The sequence below is a fragment of the Clarias gariepinus genome, chromosome 11, assembly GCF_024256425.1.
Source record: "Clarias gariepinus isolate MV-2021 ecotype Netherlands chromosome 11, CGAR_prim_01v2, whole genome shotgun sequence".
Lineage (NCBI taxonomy): Eukaryota > Metazoa > Chordata > Actinopteri > Siluriformes > Clariidae > Clarias > Clarias gariepinus.
In genome coordinates this window covers 26,785,727-26,801,767 of record NC_071110.1, presented here as the reverse complement: position 1 = coordinate 26,801,767, position 16,041 = coordinate 26,785,727, and the positions used below count along the sequence as shown (strand labels likewise).

The window sequence follows — 16,041 nt, the reverse complement described above, 5'->3', positions numbered from 1 at the left end:
TTTTTTTTTCATTTGCATGTTTCTACTGGGTTTGCAGAGAGCAGCAGAGGCTGTAAGCAAGAAAAGGAAACCACAACATTGGTCATGTTCTGAATACTGCTCATCTGTGAAACAGGGGGCAAATCAAACAATACGACTGCAGGATGCTGTGTATATTAATAAGTAAACTTCTACCTATGATCGTGCATGACAGACACAAGAATATAACCCATGTGTGATCTTGACCTGTGCAAGGCAGAAAGAAAGAAAGAAGGAAGGAAGGAAGGAAGTCTTAAGTAGTGAAGCACATCAGACTTGCATTCTGCACTAGTGCTTTGTCTCACCCGCGTCTCAGCGGCTCTGCGTTCCAAAAAGCACCTGTCTGAAAGAGGTTTCCGCGCGTTCTCTATGTAGCAGCACACCACAAGGTCGGGTGGACTTGTTCACTCCGCGATGAGACACGGGGGACATGAAGCACTTGAGAACTAAAGTGACGGTAAGATTTATTTTTGCCTTTTTTTAATTAAAAGGTCTTTTCTACTTTTTTGTCGTGTTTATTCGTGTCAAAGGGAAGCTGGAAAGAAGTTTTTTATTATTAATGTAAATTGGGGTCACTTAAAATTCTTTGATCTTTTTAGAACTATTGTGTTGTTTCTGGAAATAAAAGACGATAGTGGAGTGTGTGAAATACCTGCGAACCACCGTAAGTCCTAAAGTTACACTGAATATTTCTAAAAGGAACTAAAACCTACAAAGAGCTACTTTTTTTTTTTTTTTATTATTAATTTGCTAATTTGTGTTGTCTTCTTATTAACTCCATAATCATTGAATTTCAAAGAAATTTTACTTCTTTCTTCTTCAAGTCAGTCAATCACGGATTTGGTATCCAGCCAAAAAATTTTTTAATTTTTTTTGTGTCTCTGTCTCACTGTAGCTTAAATGTGCCTTTATATTTAAGTGGTCAGACTCTATATGAACAACATTAAGGGGCCTTAAAAAAATTAGGTGTTTTCTTTTTATACAACACATATAGTTTAGTACAAACTAAAAATCTGAACAAACCCAAATAAAAAAAAAGATATATATAAAGTATATTTTATAGTTTTTTTTTTTTTATCTCTGGAACATTATTAAGCACACACACTTTGCATTGCTTAAAAAACTTAATTTTCTATAATAAATGAGACATATTTTAATATTGCCTAGAGTCAATCTTTTATTATATTAAAACAAGTCCACATGTTTCTACATTGGCTGCATTTTTTTTCCTTAAAAAAAAAAAAACATGGTTTTCCTTATACTGCATTTCAAAGATTGCTCGAAATTTTAGTAGTTTATTTGTAAAAGATACAATAAGTGCCTAATGTTCACGCTACCCCATTCTTCATTCCACCTCTTTTATATAAAATCTACCAAGTTTAACAATCCTCATGTTTTCAGGCTATAATCTTTAATTCTTTTTCCCCGTAATGGGCTTTTAGGAGCCTTTATACAACACCTTCGTTTCTACTTACTTCATTATGAGTTCTTTATTGATTAGCGGTACTGCGCTGTGATTCGGATGCCATGTTCCCTTTCCACTGTAGTGCTGCTGACCGTTATTCACACCTGCACAAGGAATGCATGGAGCTGCCATACCTGTCCACTTATGGGAAACAACATGTCCTCTTCTGAAAATTTAACGAAGCAGTGTAACCACCAGCCAGGTATGTGTTTAACAATTTTACTTTCCGATCATATCAGAGAGTAAAACAAGTCATTATTCTGACCGGATGAATTTCTGATGTATGTTCGAGCAGCTGTTACAAAAAGTGCTTTAAAGTTTCCATTACTGGATAGACCCTCACACTGGGTTACTCGATTACTAACCAAGTGCCATCAGTCAAACACAGTTAGGGTGGGGATTTTTTCATTATTTTTTTTTTTTAAAAAGCTTGATCTGTAAGCTGTCAAGAGTGTAATGTGTTATTTCTGGGCTTTTTTTTTTTTTTTTTGGCCTGCGCAATGACAGCACTGTGCAAAAGTTTAAGCACATGCAAAGAACTGCTGGAAAGAACAACGTTTTTGAAAATAATGAAACTACAATTTCTACATAAAATACGACAGGGCAGTCAATAGTAATATAGCAGACAAAGTTAACATTTTGTATAAAAAAAGAAAATAGTCTCTGGTACGTTTTGTCCAGCTTGAAATCTGCCATGGTACTTGCCTGTCAAGTCACACTTGCATTTTTGTTTTTCTTTTTGTTTTTTTGCATGCACAACCCATGCATTATTTATTTATTTATTTACAATTAGCATGCATGCACATCCCATGCACTTTTTTTTTCCTTTCTTTTTTTTGGCTGGAAAAATGTTTGGTACTGATACATTAATGGACAAAACATAAACCAAATGTATAACAAAATAGGGGTCCTAAATCTTTTTTTACGGTATTGTATACGGTTCAAATCCTTTATTGATCCTGATTCTAAATGTAATATGCTTGTAGAAAGGAACCGTTATGGAATCACATGATCAATAACGCTCAAATGTAATAATAAAACAAGAATGAGCAGAAACACTAACTTGTTGCACAAACTAAAATGTAGATTCTCAGCAGAGCTAAAAAAAAAAAAAAAAACCTGATACAAATCAAGAAATGTCTCAGAAGCTGATTATTTTCCCATAACAGTATTTTATTCCTCTTATTCCGCAGTTAACACTTAGGTTAAAGCAGTCATTCTCTGCTTATGATCTGCCGGAAATGACAGAGCTGTGATGTTTTAGAAAACTCTAAAACCTGACCTGTCAAACTGGAAGCCAGGGAGATTCGTGAGCACGGTTATATAAAAACCAGGTGTTGAATAAATTCTGTGATGAATTTTAATATCTGGCTGCTTTTATGGGTAACTTGTTGCTTTTGTAGGAGACAGAATTTATGGCAGTGAGGCTAGAGAACTTGCCTGTGTTGGAAACAGTGGTCGCAAAACAAGGAATATATACTCTAGACAAGATTGCAACTTCTTTACTTTATACACATTCACCCACTTCTTAGTACCTAAGGCCAGTTTAAAATAGACAATCGCCCTCCTGTCATGTGTTTAGGAGGTAGGAGGAAATCCACGCAGTCTGTCACCAGAGTTCAGGATCGAACCGTCACCCTGGAGCTGTGAACTGGCATCGCTACTCGCTGCGTGAAGACTTAAACATGAATAATAGATGCTCTATTATTTATATTTACATCAAAAAGAAATCTATATTGTTTTTTTATTTGTCTGTAAACATCATTATGACTGAAAATGTCAAGATGGCTATTTCTTTTGAAGCCCTCGGTATCCTCCTCGTGACGGTGAGATGCCATTTTAATGAAGCAGGTTGACGAAACTGTGTGTTAGTATGTGGCCTAGTTTGATTTCCTGTCATGCTTCATCATGTCACCTCTCACTGTTTTGTTTTGTTTGTTTGTTTTTTTCAGATGCTGATGCTTTGGACAAAATCCACTATATTCTCATTGGTATCTGTGTTCTCACCAGTCTCACCGCACTTTTCTTTGGCATCCTGTGGTTCAAAAAGTAAAACAAATGATTTTCATGATTTCAACAAAGAACAATGGTACCAATTAAATTGTTAAAAATGTAACAAAAAAGCTAAAAAACAGACAAGTCTATTCTTTATATTACAGATACAGGTCACGGAAGACTAAACCGCCCTTAATACGGGTAAAGTCCATCACCCTTCCTCTACAGGACCCCCCTCCGCCGTCTCCCACTTCCCCTCAATCGGTGTTGGTGATGGCACCCTCAGACAATTTGGAAGAATCGCGTCTAAAAGCGCAGAAAAGCACACACAGTGTTCGATTACAGTGGAAACCATTGCAACAGGTTGAGAGCATCCTGATTCAATCACGTTATGCTTAGCTATTTTTAGCTTACAGCCAAAACATGGTATCGGTGCTAAAAATAGTGTCTCACCTAAGAGTGAAAAAAGTGAATTTGCAGATAGGATCATATAACACCATTTTTAGAGATGCCTCTAGTCTCCAGATCTATGCTGCGTTTTTTTTTTTGTTTGTTTTTTTAGTAAATATGCATAACCATTTATATTTTTATTAGATAAAAAGAAACACATTTGCTAAATACAAATTCATGCCTTTTTATGTACTATAGTGTCTGTAACCTTTTGAATTCAAATCTTTCAATAATCCTAATTATAATTCAGATAAAACTTGTTCAATTTTAATTTTACATGAAAAGACATAAACTTGAAAAATTTTTGTAATCTAAAATGCAAAATTGTTAAAATATTAAAACATAAGTTTGACATGGTTACGGACACTACAGATTTTTTTTGGGGGGGGGGGGGATACTTAATTTTGCATGGAATGCTTCAATTTAAGCAACAATTTTTGCTTAAATATTTGCTTTTCATATGCTTCTGGAAGATTAAACTATTTGACTATCAATATTCATGAAGAAATATAAATAATTTGCTTTTTAAATTTTTGTTGTTTGAAGCCAGACAGTATAACTATGAAAAATTGCTATTTTTGGGGCACTTCCTATATAAAATCATCTCTCAAAAGAAGCAAGATCAGTCACTTCCATGTTGTGTAAACTTCTGAAGTAGATTCTTTGGCACACATTTTCTATATTATATGTATGACATAAAAAAATATAAAATTAGCACCAATACTATGTTTTGGCCATTAGCATATATATATATATATATACCAACACAAACACTAAATTAGCCTGTGTTTCAGTTTCATTATCCAACCTTCTATGTTATCATAAATAGACATTATCAGGATGATGACAGGAAGCGTACTCATGTATTATTTTAAAAAAAGAACACAGAGCAAAATGTAAATCCCCACCATGTCGTTTCTTCAGAACTCGCGTGTTGTGAGGACAGACCTGAACCTGATGCAGCTGATCAAAGCTGGAAGGGAAGGTGCTTTCTACAAAGCAAGGATGTTGCGTGGAACCTGCAAAGGTCATTCGCTTGTCACCTGCAAAATCGCAAAAGAAGGTAGTACACTGTCTTTCTATTCATTTCAATTTATTACCTAGTACAGTACTGTTTGCCAAGTATGAGCTTCCACTGAAGGTGGATACAATAACTTCTGAAATCTAGCCTTTGGATGTTAGATGTTAGATGTTACTGAGAAGAAACTTTTTAAAGGCTTTTAAAAAACACTATGACTTTTTATTTATTTATTGTGTATTTAAGAAAATATTATTAAGACAACACTTCTAGTGTAAAAAATTCTAGCATGTAGCTGCATGTACACATATTGACTATAGAGCTTGTGCATGTGACGTAATTATTTGCTGTCGCTTTGTTGATGCCACTCTGTAGTTTAGTTCGACCCAGTAATGTAAGACAAGCATCTCTTACTCTATAACAACAGGGGGTACTCTATAGGTAGTCTGCCAGTCAAAAGTTTGGACACACATTCTGATTCCATGGTCACTCCACATTTTTATTTTTTTCTACATTGTAAAACCAGAATGCAAATGCTTTAAACTGTTGATATTGATATTGAGATGTACTTTATCTGCTACGTACGCTCTGTAAATCCTTCATAACGGCTCTAATCCGAGGTGCTGGTTGTTAATTGGTGATTTCTGAGGCTGGTGACTCTAAATGAACGTCTCCTCTGCAGCAGTGGTGGGTGAGGTTTTGGTCTTGCTTTCCTGGGAAGGTCTTCATGAGAGACAGTTTCATCATGATGCTTGATGGGTTTTGCAAATGATGTTCTTGCAAAAACTGTTGCAGAGCGGCTGACTGTTGTCGCAGTTGTTGTTACTTCATTACCTAATGCCACATGTGTTGTTTCCTAGTTTTGAAAGAGATCCAGTATTGTTCTGGAATTTCAAAAAATAAATCCAAACTTGCATCCAAACTTTTGACTGGTACTGTACATGACAGAGCATTAACTTTGTACGCAATAACTGAAAGTAAAGCCGAGCAGATCAGAGTTGTGACATGCCCTTGTGTATCTGCTGAATATTATTTATTTATATACAGGGAGTCACAGGGAGAGCGCAAACTGAAATTGATTTCACTTTCTTTTATTGTAGGCCTACAGTTTGATAGAGGATGAAATAGTAGCTTTGGCAAATACCACATGCATTTAAATAATTTTATTAAAATTTAAATCTTCAAAACATAATTGCATGGCACTTTCATCAAAAAATCAAAATTGTTCATAATACTCTATTCGCAGCATTAAGATGAAATCTACAGATTTAGGGCCCAAGCACTATGACAACAGTCCTATGAAGAGCCTCTTATTGTATTTTTGTCCCAATTTCAATATAGAAATCTATTTTTAAAAATGTAAGAGACGTAAAAGGTACAGCTGTCTTTTGTTGTTTTGGCATTTTAGGTTAATTTAAAAGGAAACCCCTCATTTTAACCACTCACGAGTTTAATCACTGACGCTAAAAACAATTAAGGAAATTCAGTGCTCTTAATAATTTACACGTTTATTAACCTCATACATTGTCGTGAGCAGAGATTGGTGATTTATACCTCAGGCTGTGGTAACATGACCACAGTTGGGTATCAGCTTGTTATATCTCGGCTTGGTTCCTACAGCCGCTCTGGTATGCGGTCTCCTCTCTCACCCAGTTGACAACAAATAGTTGTCATGATAATGGACACAAATTCTGGTGCATGTATTTTATCATATAACTCTAGGGGGCTATTTAGTTCTGTATACACTGATCAGCCATAACATTATGACCACCCGCCTAATACTGAGTAGATCCTCCACCCAAACAGTGATGCACTGTGTGTTCTGACACCTTTCTATCACATCCATATCCCTGCTATTGGATCAGACTACACGGGCCAGTCTTCACTCCCCATGTGCATCAGTGAGCCTTGGCCACCTATCACCCTATTGCCAGTTTACCGGATTCCTTCCTTGGATCACTTTTTTGTATGTCCTGCCACTGCAGATTAGGAACATCCCACAAGACCTGCAGTTTTGGAGTAGCTCTGACCCAGTTGTCTAGCCATTACAATTTGTCCCGTCTCAAAAAATGGGCAAGCGTAAGGATTTGAGTGACTTTGACAAGGGTCAAATTGTGATGGCTAGAGGACTGGGTCAGAGCAAGTCCAAAACTGCAGCTGATGTTCTTGGGCTGCAGTGGTCAGGACATAACAAAAGAGTCCAAGCAAGGAAAACCAGCGAACTGGCGATAGGGTCATGGGTAGTGAAGGCTGGCCCATGTAGAAGCACTTCTGTAGATCAAACCGATCTCACAGGACACTCAGTGCATCACTGTTATGGTGACAAAAAGGGGGACCTACTCATTATTAGGCAGATGGTCATACATGCAAAGGTCACTCTCTTGTCACCTGCACAATCGCAAAAGGCATTCTAATTCCATGGTCACTCCTCATTTTTATTTCTTTCTACATTGTAAAACCAAACTTTTAACTTTTAACTTTGATGGTATCCAGGCACTGGTGAAACGCTGGAATAAGTGTATTAGTGTAGCAGGGGATTATACTGAATAAAGAAATATTATTATATAATAAATAACTGTGTTATGTTACCCTGGACAATTAAAAGTCCCAGTTTGACTTGAACACCACTTGTATTTAGAATATTCTATTTTTCACTTAAGTTTATACTGTTCATATAATTTTTTATGTTTATTATTATAAATATTATTATTATTATTATTATTATTATTATTATTATTATTATTTAATTAATTAAATAAAAAGAGAATGGATTTTTTTTCCACTAGTCTTTTAAACCGTACTGTAAATCTATCAACAACTATCAAATTTTGATTTCATTAGTGTTCTCCTAACATACCTGTAGACCCTTAACTGTGTCATTACACAAGAGGAAGGTTGTATGGGGTTCATACCATCCAAATATCTGCAAAATGATTGACATTAGCAAAAAGACCATCATGTCTCATTGTGGTGTCTCATCTTAATAAATGATATAACATTCCAAGTCGACAAGAACAATCATTAATCAGGTGTCTGTCGCTATCAGGAGTTACTGCAAAGCAAATCGAGGCTGAAGTGTCTATTATGAGGAAACTGGTGTATCATAAGAATGTGCTTCAGCTGCTGGACTGGAACACTGCTGAGGGTAAGAGCTCGATCAGACATGGTCTATTTTTAGCTTACCAAGTAATTCTACTCCTACAGTCGATGTGTGGATCAGCTCGACGTTCTAGTTAAAATCCACACTATGTTGCTTATTCTAAGCTTTAGAATGAAAATCTCTTATTGTATTTAAAATAAAACTGGGCCCGGTTTGAATGGGATCATTAAGTGGTCCTTAAACTTGTGCTTGTTTCTGCAGAGCCACTTGTGTTGATCATGGAGTTTGTGAGTTATGGGACGCTGCGGAGCTTCGTGCAGACACATCATGATAAACTGAGCGCTGACCCTCAGATCCAGAGTCTGTTCACTATCGCCTCCTATCACATCGCCCTCGCCATGGAACACTTACGCTCCAAAATGGTATCTCTACAGATTTCCCTGACATTACACTCTCATCATTTTCAAAGAACAAAAAGATGCGTTATATACTGTCTGCTATATAATAATATATAATATAATAATAATAATAATAATAATAATACAATATTATTTCATGGATTGCCTTCAGCATTGGCTAGAATTTGTGCATTTACATTAATGACGGGAGATTATTAATATTAATATTAATATTAGTGAAAAGAGAATATTAGAAAAATATTCCATTCTTTTTTTAATTTAATAAAAAAATAATAATTCCAAATGATATCACCAGCATCAACTTATTAACTTGGGGGGGGGGGGGAAATTATCTTATAAATATGAGGGGTGTTCAAGTGAATCCGGGACTTGATTGTGCAGGATAACAGATACTCTTCCTTTTATTTTTATGCATAGCTGTGATTTATTGTCATTTTTTATAATGCAACTTATCAATTTCTCCTGTAATATTAATTAAGTGTTGGAGAATAAACCTAATTCCAGTCATTTCAGCAATATCCTAAGTTGTTTTCTTTGCTTGATGCAGGACAGTAATTTGACCCTTCTAAGACATAGTGGCATCTTTCACAAAAGATGCCACTATATCTTGTTTGGGAAATGAGAAGCTACTCTTACCTCACTCACTCATCCTCATTCTCTATACCGCTAGGAGACCTGGAACTTGTCCCAGGGGATCGGGTGCTTGTCACAGGGGAACTAGGTGGGGTAAACCCTGGACGAGGTGCTAGTCCATCTCAGTGCACAAGCATGCACACACTCACACTCGCACACTACGGGGCAAATTGGGAACACCAATTAGACTAATCTGCATTTCCTTGGACTGTGGGGAAACCCATTGGAAAGAACATGCAATCTTCACATACACACATACACACACACACACCTACCCAATGGCAGAACTCAAACTATTAACCTTGGAGGCATGACTTCAAGCATGAAAACAAGTAACTGCATCCGTGTTCATAAATGCAATGTGAAAATGTGCTTTAGGTTAAAAAAAAAAGCTACATTTATGCAAAAAGTAAAAACAATACAGTAATATAGTTGCAAGCAACAATGGGCGGGCCCAAGCATCTGTGGCATCGTCATCCGGGCGCACCACACAACCTGTGTGCATTTTAAGCATGTTAAAACCTCCAAAAAGACAATGCTGCCCGGGTGCGCCGGTGGACCAGCACTATCAGAGCGATGGCAATGAGGTCATAGTGATGTCATCATCGTGCTGATGTCATAGTGCTTGGGCTCTAATAACAAGTTCATGCTTCGTTTGCCTTACATTCACTTTTTAGCCATGTGCTGAAACATTATCCAATGGCAGAGGTGTGATGACGTTGTATAATGTCATTTTACATAACAGTCTCTGCAGTTCAGGGGATAACAGACATGTATCAGGGCCTATTATAATCCTTCCTTGTACTTGCAGGTGGTACACTGTGACCTTGCTTTAAGAAATATCCTGGTGAGTCGTTTCCCTTGGGAAATCAAAGTGGCCGAGTTTGGTCTGGCCAGGGACTTGACGCGTATGAGAAGCAGACACAGCACCAGGAAAAAGCAGCACAGGGTTGGGCATTGTATTACCAGTATATTAGATTAAATCCTTTCATTGCGTAAATCCTCCAGTGATTTGAATGTTGTTTGTCCCCAGGAACGCGTGCCCTTGCGCTGGTATCCTCCTGAATATTTCCGAAATAACTACTACAGCTTCAAGGGGGATGTGTGGGCATTTGGTATCGTGTTATGGGAAATGCAGACGTTTGGTAAGCTCAGCACAATATCATGTAATAGGCCTGCAGATTAGATTATCCGTTTGCAGAAATCCTTTTAACAACTCTGCAGAAAAGTAGAATAAACTAAACAAAAAAAAATGTTTTTTATTGGGCTCTTTACAGGCACTCTGCCCTATCCCAATCTGGAGACTTCAGATCAAGTGGTGTATCATATTTGTGCTGGAACCAGAAACGCAGGACCTGACAGCTGCCGTCCAGAGATGTGAGCATCAAAATTATTCACTCTTTATTGCTGTTGGGCTAAAAGAAGGTTCTGTGCTCAAGTGTAATTCTTGTGCGTTAACAGCACCTTTGGCAGGAGTTGTAGATGTTGAACATCTAAGAGTGTTTGTTTGATCTGTAATGAATTATTTAGCACTCTTGCCATGCAGTAAGTCAACATTGTGTCATGTGGAGTTGAGAAGCACTGAACTGAACTGTGCTATGCATGTGTACTCCAGGACATGCATTAGAAATTATATAGTCACTGAGCTGTTATTTTCATATACCTACTGTAGACTACAGATAATGAAAGACTGCTGGTTGGAGCCTTATACTGCCAGACCCTCCTTCTCTGATCTCGTCACAATCCTGGAGAATATAATTGAGAACGATTCGGTAGGTCCTCAAAAAAAAAAAAAAAAAAAAAAATCATCATAGAATTTAACAATTGCACCGTTATCAAGAAAAAAACAAACATGCATGTCTTGTTTTTCAGGATTATGTGGATGTTGTAGACTAAAAGACCTCTGAGCACATCAGAAGACTAAATATACATCATCATAAATAAGTGTTGAGGATCAGTGTCTTTCCCTGCTGCCTACAAACAGGAGTCACCTTTGTCTGGATGTCAAGCTTTCACTCGTCACTGAACGACCTTGCCTCGCTGCTCAGCTGGACAGTTCGGAAACTTTTTGTTTATGGCTGTTTTCACACTTGGTCCGCTTTAGCATCCCACGTGGTCCCAGATTGATGGGGCCATTTTTTTTGTGCCTACCGGCACACAACAAATGAACTCATGCGCTTATAAAACAGCCCACAAGTGAACTGTACTCGAGCCACCTCTGGAGATGGTCTTACTACAGTTCATTTTGTGGGCCACTTGATTCATATCTTCTGAAAACAGAGTAATTCCAGTGTGCTTAACGTTTGCTTTGTGGTTGATGAATTGGAACCTTGCTGGCTATATTTATCTGCAGATTTCTCTCCTCTCACCGATAGGACTCTAAGGACTGCCAGTGTGTGGTGGTTTGGCCCGTGTAAGTGGTGTTGGGTAGCAACATGACTGATGAGTTAATAGGCTAATACCTGTATTGTGGAACTACAGTAACGGTGCCTGTATTTAACTGGTGCAATACATTTCTTACAGTACCATTGGACTGGTTCAGTAGGATGATCAAATGTCAACCAGTCGTCTTAAGTACTTTTATTAACGGTGTTGGTGGATAAAATTGAAACTGAAGAAAGTAATGCTTTTATAATGAAGGGAGTAGTAGTAATAATAATAGTAATTATAATAACAATAATAATAATCGTGAAAATGTGAATAATAGGTTATTGTTTATTACTGTTGTATATTGCTAACCTCTAAAATAATGTTTTATTTATAATAAGAGAGTCTGGGGAAATAAGAGGCACAAATACAGTAGGTCTATGGCATGAAGGAATATTTGTTTTCTGATGCTTCTGCAACTAAATTGTCATGCATTTCCTCCATCGCTTTAGTTCCTTCAGATGCTTCTGGTATTTAACTGCAATTCTGCTCCTGAATCATTTTAATTGATTTATTTAATTGATCACAGTTCTGTGTAAGACTTCTGAATTCTGGAGAACATTGTGGTGTGAACAATCACTTACTCCGAGAGCTCTGAGAGTCTTTTTTTTTGGGTCCATGGGTTTTGTGAGCACAAAAGGAACAGAGGAAAATTGCAGATAATTTTCTTTTAAGTCCGCTTGGGCTCCTTTTCAGGTCAAATTCTTTTTGCTCCAAGAAAAGATTGGGCTGTAAAGGTACACAGTGAATATAATTCAGACATGAAAAGTTTTTTTGTTTCTGTTGTTATTGTTTTGAAATGTGCACAAGTTATGACATTTACTGATGAAGATTAATTTATGCAACTGTATGTGAAAATCTTAAGATTGTCATGTTTCAAACTATATGAATAAAACTATTACTTCAATTACACAAATTATTGGTATGTATCTTTCTGCCAGCAGATTATACTATTTGTATATGATGTAATGATCCCCAGTCATGTGACTACATACACCTTTAGGAAATGTTAGTTTATGCCATTCAGGCTAATCTGCATGTCTTTGGACTGTGGGAGGAAACCGGACACCCTGAAGGAAATCCACCATACACGGGGAGAACATGCAAACTCCAAACATACACTCAGACAGAGGCAAGAAGCAAACCATGGAGGTGTGAGGCCACGGTCCACGGTGCGAACCACAACCCACCGTGTGGCAAATGTTTGTAACCATTTGCGAACTTTCGCATATTTAACAAACTACCAGTTTTGTGCACATATGTATAATCTGCCATTATTTACATATCCAGTCATTAAAATGACTATCTGAAGTAAAATATGAACTGAAAATATAGGGTACTAGCGTTAGTGCCCATCGTTGCCCCCCCCCAAAAAAGAGTTTGTCAAAATAGTTAAAAAGTTAAAGCTAAAAATATAGTTGCAAGCAATGATGAGTGGGCCCAAGCACCCTGTGACATCACCTCCCAGATGCCCCACGCAACATGTGTAATTTTTGAGCATGTTAGCATGCATTTACAGGGGACAAGCCCATACTATTATGACATGATTTTAAAATACATCACAGTATGATGTTGCTCAATATAATGTCACACAAAGTTATTAACCACTTTTCAGTATAGGTTAAAGGCAACGTCATCAGTGCCTTGAGATCACGTAGGCCCAGTTTGATGGGGATCATATAAATTCCATAGTATCAATTTCCATTTGGTTCATTTTGCAAACCAACCAAAATAACTGACATCCTGTTGAGTAGAGCCCATAACATGCAGTGTGAAAGTTGTTCAGCTTAATGAGCTCTAAATGTCTACTGGGTTTCGCATGCATACATGCAAGTGTGTATGAGCTATGTGGAAAAACCTCGTGTAAGGGCCCTGTGCCACTCCCTGAAAACATAGGGTTGATGTCATAATGCTTGGGCCCTAAATACGTTGGTCAGCTTTAATGTAATCAGTGATATTATTTTTGGTTGAAGCCCATGTACATGTTTGTCTGTCTTTCTGTATGGCAGAACTCTGTCTAACTGTTAATACAATAAAATAAAATTTTGTAAGGTTGAGTATTTTACGCCTTGTTTACGCTAAGTCGTACTTCTTTCCTCATCAGCCAAATACACTCCCTGTTCGGTAATCGGAGAGTGATCACAGATGAGAAATTGAAAAAGTAGATTAGACAAAGATTAAGTTGGGTCTTAAAAATGACTCCAGCGCATTAAAATTCACTTCAGCACTGTTATTTCAGCTGTGATAATATTATGTAATCCCAGTAAAAATATTCAGTTTAACTTTTCTAATGAATATCTATTGGTGCAGGTGTGTGTTTATATTTTAAAGTAGATGATTAAATCCCTTATATCACTTTTTCTCAATACTTTGATTTCATTTATGGTGAAGGTTAACCTTCAGGCAGATCCCTACATACTGCAAAAGTTTCATTGAATTCTGTCAGGCCAGTTTTACGTGATGCTGTGACAATATATCGCTGGACATACATACATACACACAATCTGGGGTCCTCCAATGTATGAACCGTAACAATATCGATGAAAGAGTAAGTTCTGACCAATGTACCAAGAAAAACCTTCTTTTATTTATATAGATCACTCACTCAAACATTTTCAATCCTGCTATTATTACAAATAATCCTGTATACAATGTGATGGCTGGAGCCTATCTTAGGAGACTTAGGGCATGAGATGGGGGGGTTGGGGGGGGGTACAACCTGAACACGGTGCCAATCCATCATATTTGGGAATAACGTATCTACGGTTTGAACTTGTCCCTTCAAAACTTTGAACTGTTACGTCACTCAACGGTCCGCGCACACGGCCCCGCCTCTTTCCCCGGATAAAACGAGGTGAACGGCCAATAGGAAGAGAGGATTGTGACGCGCGAGGCGACGTTGCTATGACGCCCTGGCCGTTTCTATGCTGGTGACTGAACAAACAGAGAGACTGTTAACTTGACTTTCTCCTAAACGGCGTTTCGTTTTTCTATAAAACCTCGATACATATAAAATGCTGCTTCGTATTTTAGAGATAGTTTTTTTCCTTTATTTTGCCTCGCACGTTCCGATTACTCTCTTCATTGATCTCCAGGCACTGCTACCAGAGCACGTGTACCCTCAAGCGGTAAGTTTTAGCACTGATACTGAAGATTGGTCATTAAAATGCTGTTAAATATATAAATAAATAATTGAATATATATTGTGCTTTGCATTGCAGCTCAGAGATGTTCTGCACTGGTATGCAGCTGAGTTCAAAGACCCCATGGTGCTGGCTCCACCCGCCTGGTTTAAATCCTTCATATTTTGTGAAGCTCTTGTCCAGTTGCCTTTCTTCCCCATCGCTGCATATGCCTTCTTAAAAGGTCAGTCAAATCATCAACTCAAAGCTGATCTCAAGTTATATAATCACACAAATTTCTGTATGTAATGTCACTAAAGTTTAAGACTTGCTCTACTTTATTTCCAGGCAACTGCAAATGGATCAGGACTCCAGCAATCATCTACTCCGTGCACGTGGCCACCACCTTAATTCCCATCCTAAGCCATATCTTACTCCATAATTTTCCAAGAGGACCTCTTCCAGGTCCGCAGACATCCAAGGAGCGATGGATGCTGGTGTCCGTGTACGCTCCGTACCTCCTCATTCCCATCATCCTGCTCCTCACCATGCTCTTCAGCTCCAAGTATAATTCTGCCTCTTCAAGTGCCAAGGCTTCATCCAAGACCAAGAAGATGAAATAAAATCTTTGGATTTCATTACATCCATCTTTTTTTTGCTGATTAAAAAAAAATATCTTTTTGGTTTTCTATCTATCGATCTATCTATGATCAGATTAAAAAGTTTTGAGACTTGTTTTGTAACACACCAACAGATGTCAGTGTGCCAAAAGACATCATCCTGTGTACATCTAGAACTGTGCAACTGGTGCTATCCTCACTCTGTGCGTCATCGCATCATCTATTTCATCATGGACAGCAAGTTAGACAAGAGGGTCCTGTGCACCCTATAGTGCTTGAGGCCGAAATAGAACAAAGGTAGATTGTGAAATTCTATGCTAAACTGTAAAAATCTGACAGAAAGATTTGATTTGACTTGTTTCAGCGATGCTGCAAAAAGTAATTCAAAGTGTTTAAAGTGGCACGCTTGTTCAAGAGCAGAAGAACATCACTGGAAGACAACTTGGGTGTACAGGTATGATCCCAGTCTCCATGGTTGAAGAACCCAACATCTCCAAGGGCAAAAAGGCAAAGTGGGTCCATGATGGATAAAGAATTAGTCCCCAGTCCGTCAATAGCGAATTCTACTGCCAGGTTTTAAGGCGTCTGAGGAAAGACGTACAGCGAAAGTGACCTGATCTGTGGTGCGTGAATCTCGAAACTTTTTTATAGCTATGCATACATATATATATGTAAATAAATAAACAAATGAATAAATAAATAAATATTAAATATAAAAAATCTAGTACGTTGTGTTTGTGTTATTTTAAAGAAGAATTTTATATTTTTGATTGA

At 37.5% G+C, this 16,041-nt stretch overlaps 2 protein-coding genes across 3 annotated transcripts; both read left to right on the top strand.

Annotated features, from left to right (window-relative positions):
* The first annotated feature begins 231 nt into the window (after window positions 1–231).
* si:ch211-167j9.5 (fibroblast growth factor receptor homolog 1) lies at window positions 232–12,441 on the top strand. 2 transcript variants are annotated; one of them, XM_053506711.1, is made up of 12 exons: window positions 232–475; window positions 1,566–1,685; window positions 3,436–3,532; window positions 3,643–3,841; window positions 4,853–4,991; window positions 7,993–8,091; window positions 8,308–8,468; window positions 9,910–10,047; window positions 10,132–10,243; window positions 10,376–10,475; window positions 10,771–10,870; window positions 10,971–12,441. In XM_053506711.1, exons 2-12 carry the CDS (start codon window positions 1,628–1,630, stop codon window positions 10,992–10,994), a joined length of 1,227 nt encoding a protein of 408 aa, XP_053362686.1. In that variant the 5' UTR covers window positions 232–475; window positions 1,566–1,627; the 3' UTR covers window positions 10,995–12,441. The 2 variants fall into 2 exon arrangements, with proteins under 2 accessions (XP_053362686.1, XP_053362685.1); XM_053506710.1 differs by lacking the exon at window positions 232–475 and having other exon boundaries at window positions 1,090–1,685.
* Window positions 12,442–14,426: 1,985 nt separating this feature from the next.
* On the top strand, window positions 14,427–15,972 carry tmem97 (transmembrane protein 97). Its single transcript, XM_053507748.1, has 3 exons — window positions 14,427–14,653; window positions 14,747–14,891; window positions 14,996–15,972. Exons 1-3 carry the CDS (start codon window positions 14,540–14,542, stop codon window positions 15,268–15,270), a joined length of 534 nt encoding a protein of 177 aa, XP_053363723.1. The 5' UTR covers window positions 14,427–14,539; the 3' UTR covers window positions 15,271–15,972.
* Window positions 15,973–16,041: the final 69 nt, after the last annotated feature.

Coding starts and splice junctions, on each gene's coding strand:
- tmem97 (XM_053507748.1), top strand. CDS start 14,540: ATGCTGCTTCGTATTTTAGAGATAGTTTTTTTCCTTTATTTTGCCTCG. Junction 14,654..14,746: donor AGCACGTGTACCCTCAAGCG/GTAAGTTTTAGC, acceptor TTTGCATTGCAG/CTCAGAGATGTTCTGCACTG. Junction 14,892..14,995: donor TGCATATGCCTTCTTAAAAG/GTCAGTCAAATC, acceptor CTTTATTTCCAG/GCAACTGCAAATGGATCAGG.
- si:ch211-167j9.5 (XM_053506710.1), top strand. CDS start 1,541: ATGCCATGTTCCCTTTCCACTGTAGTGCTGCTGACCGTTATTCACACC. Junction 3,533..3,642: donor GGCATCCTGTGGTTCAAAAA/GTAAAACAAATG, acceptor TTTATATTACAG/ATACAGGTCACGGAAGACTA. Junction 10,871..10,970: donor ATATAATTGAGAACGATTCG/GTAGGTCCTCAA, acceptor CTTGTTTTTCAG/GATTATGTGGATGTTGTAGA.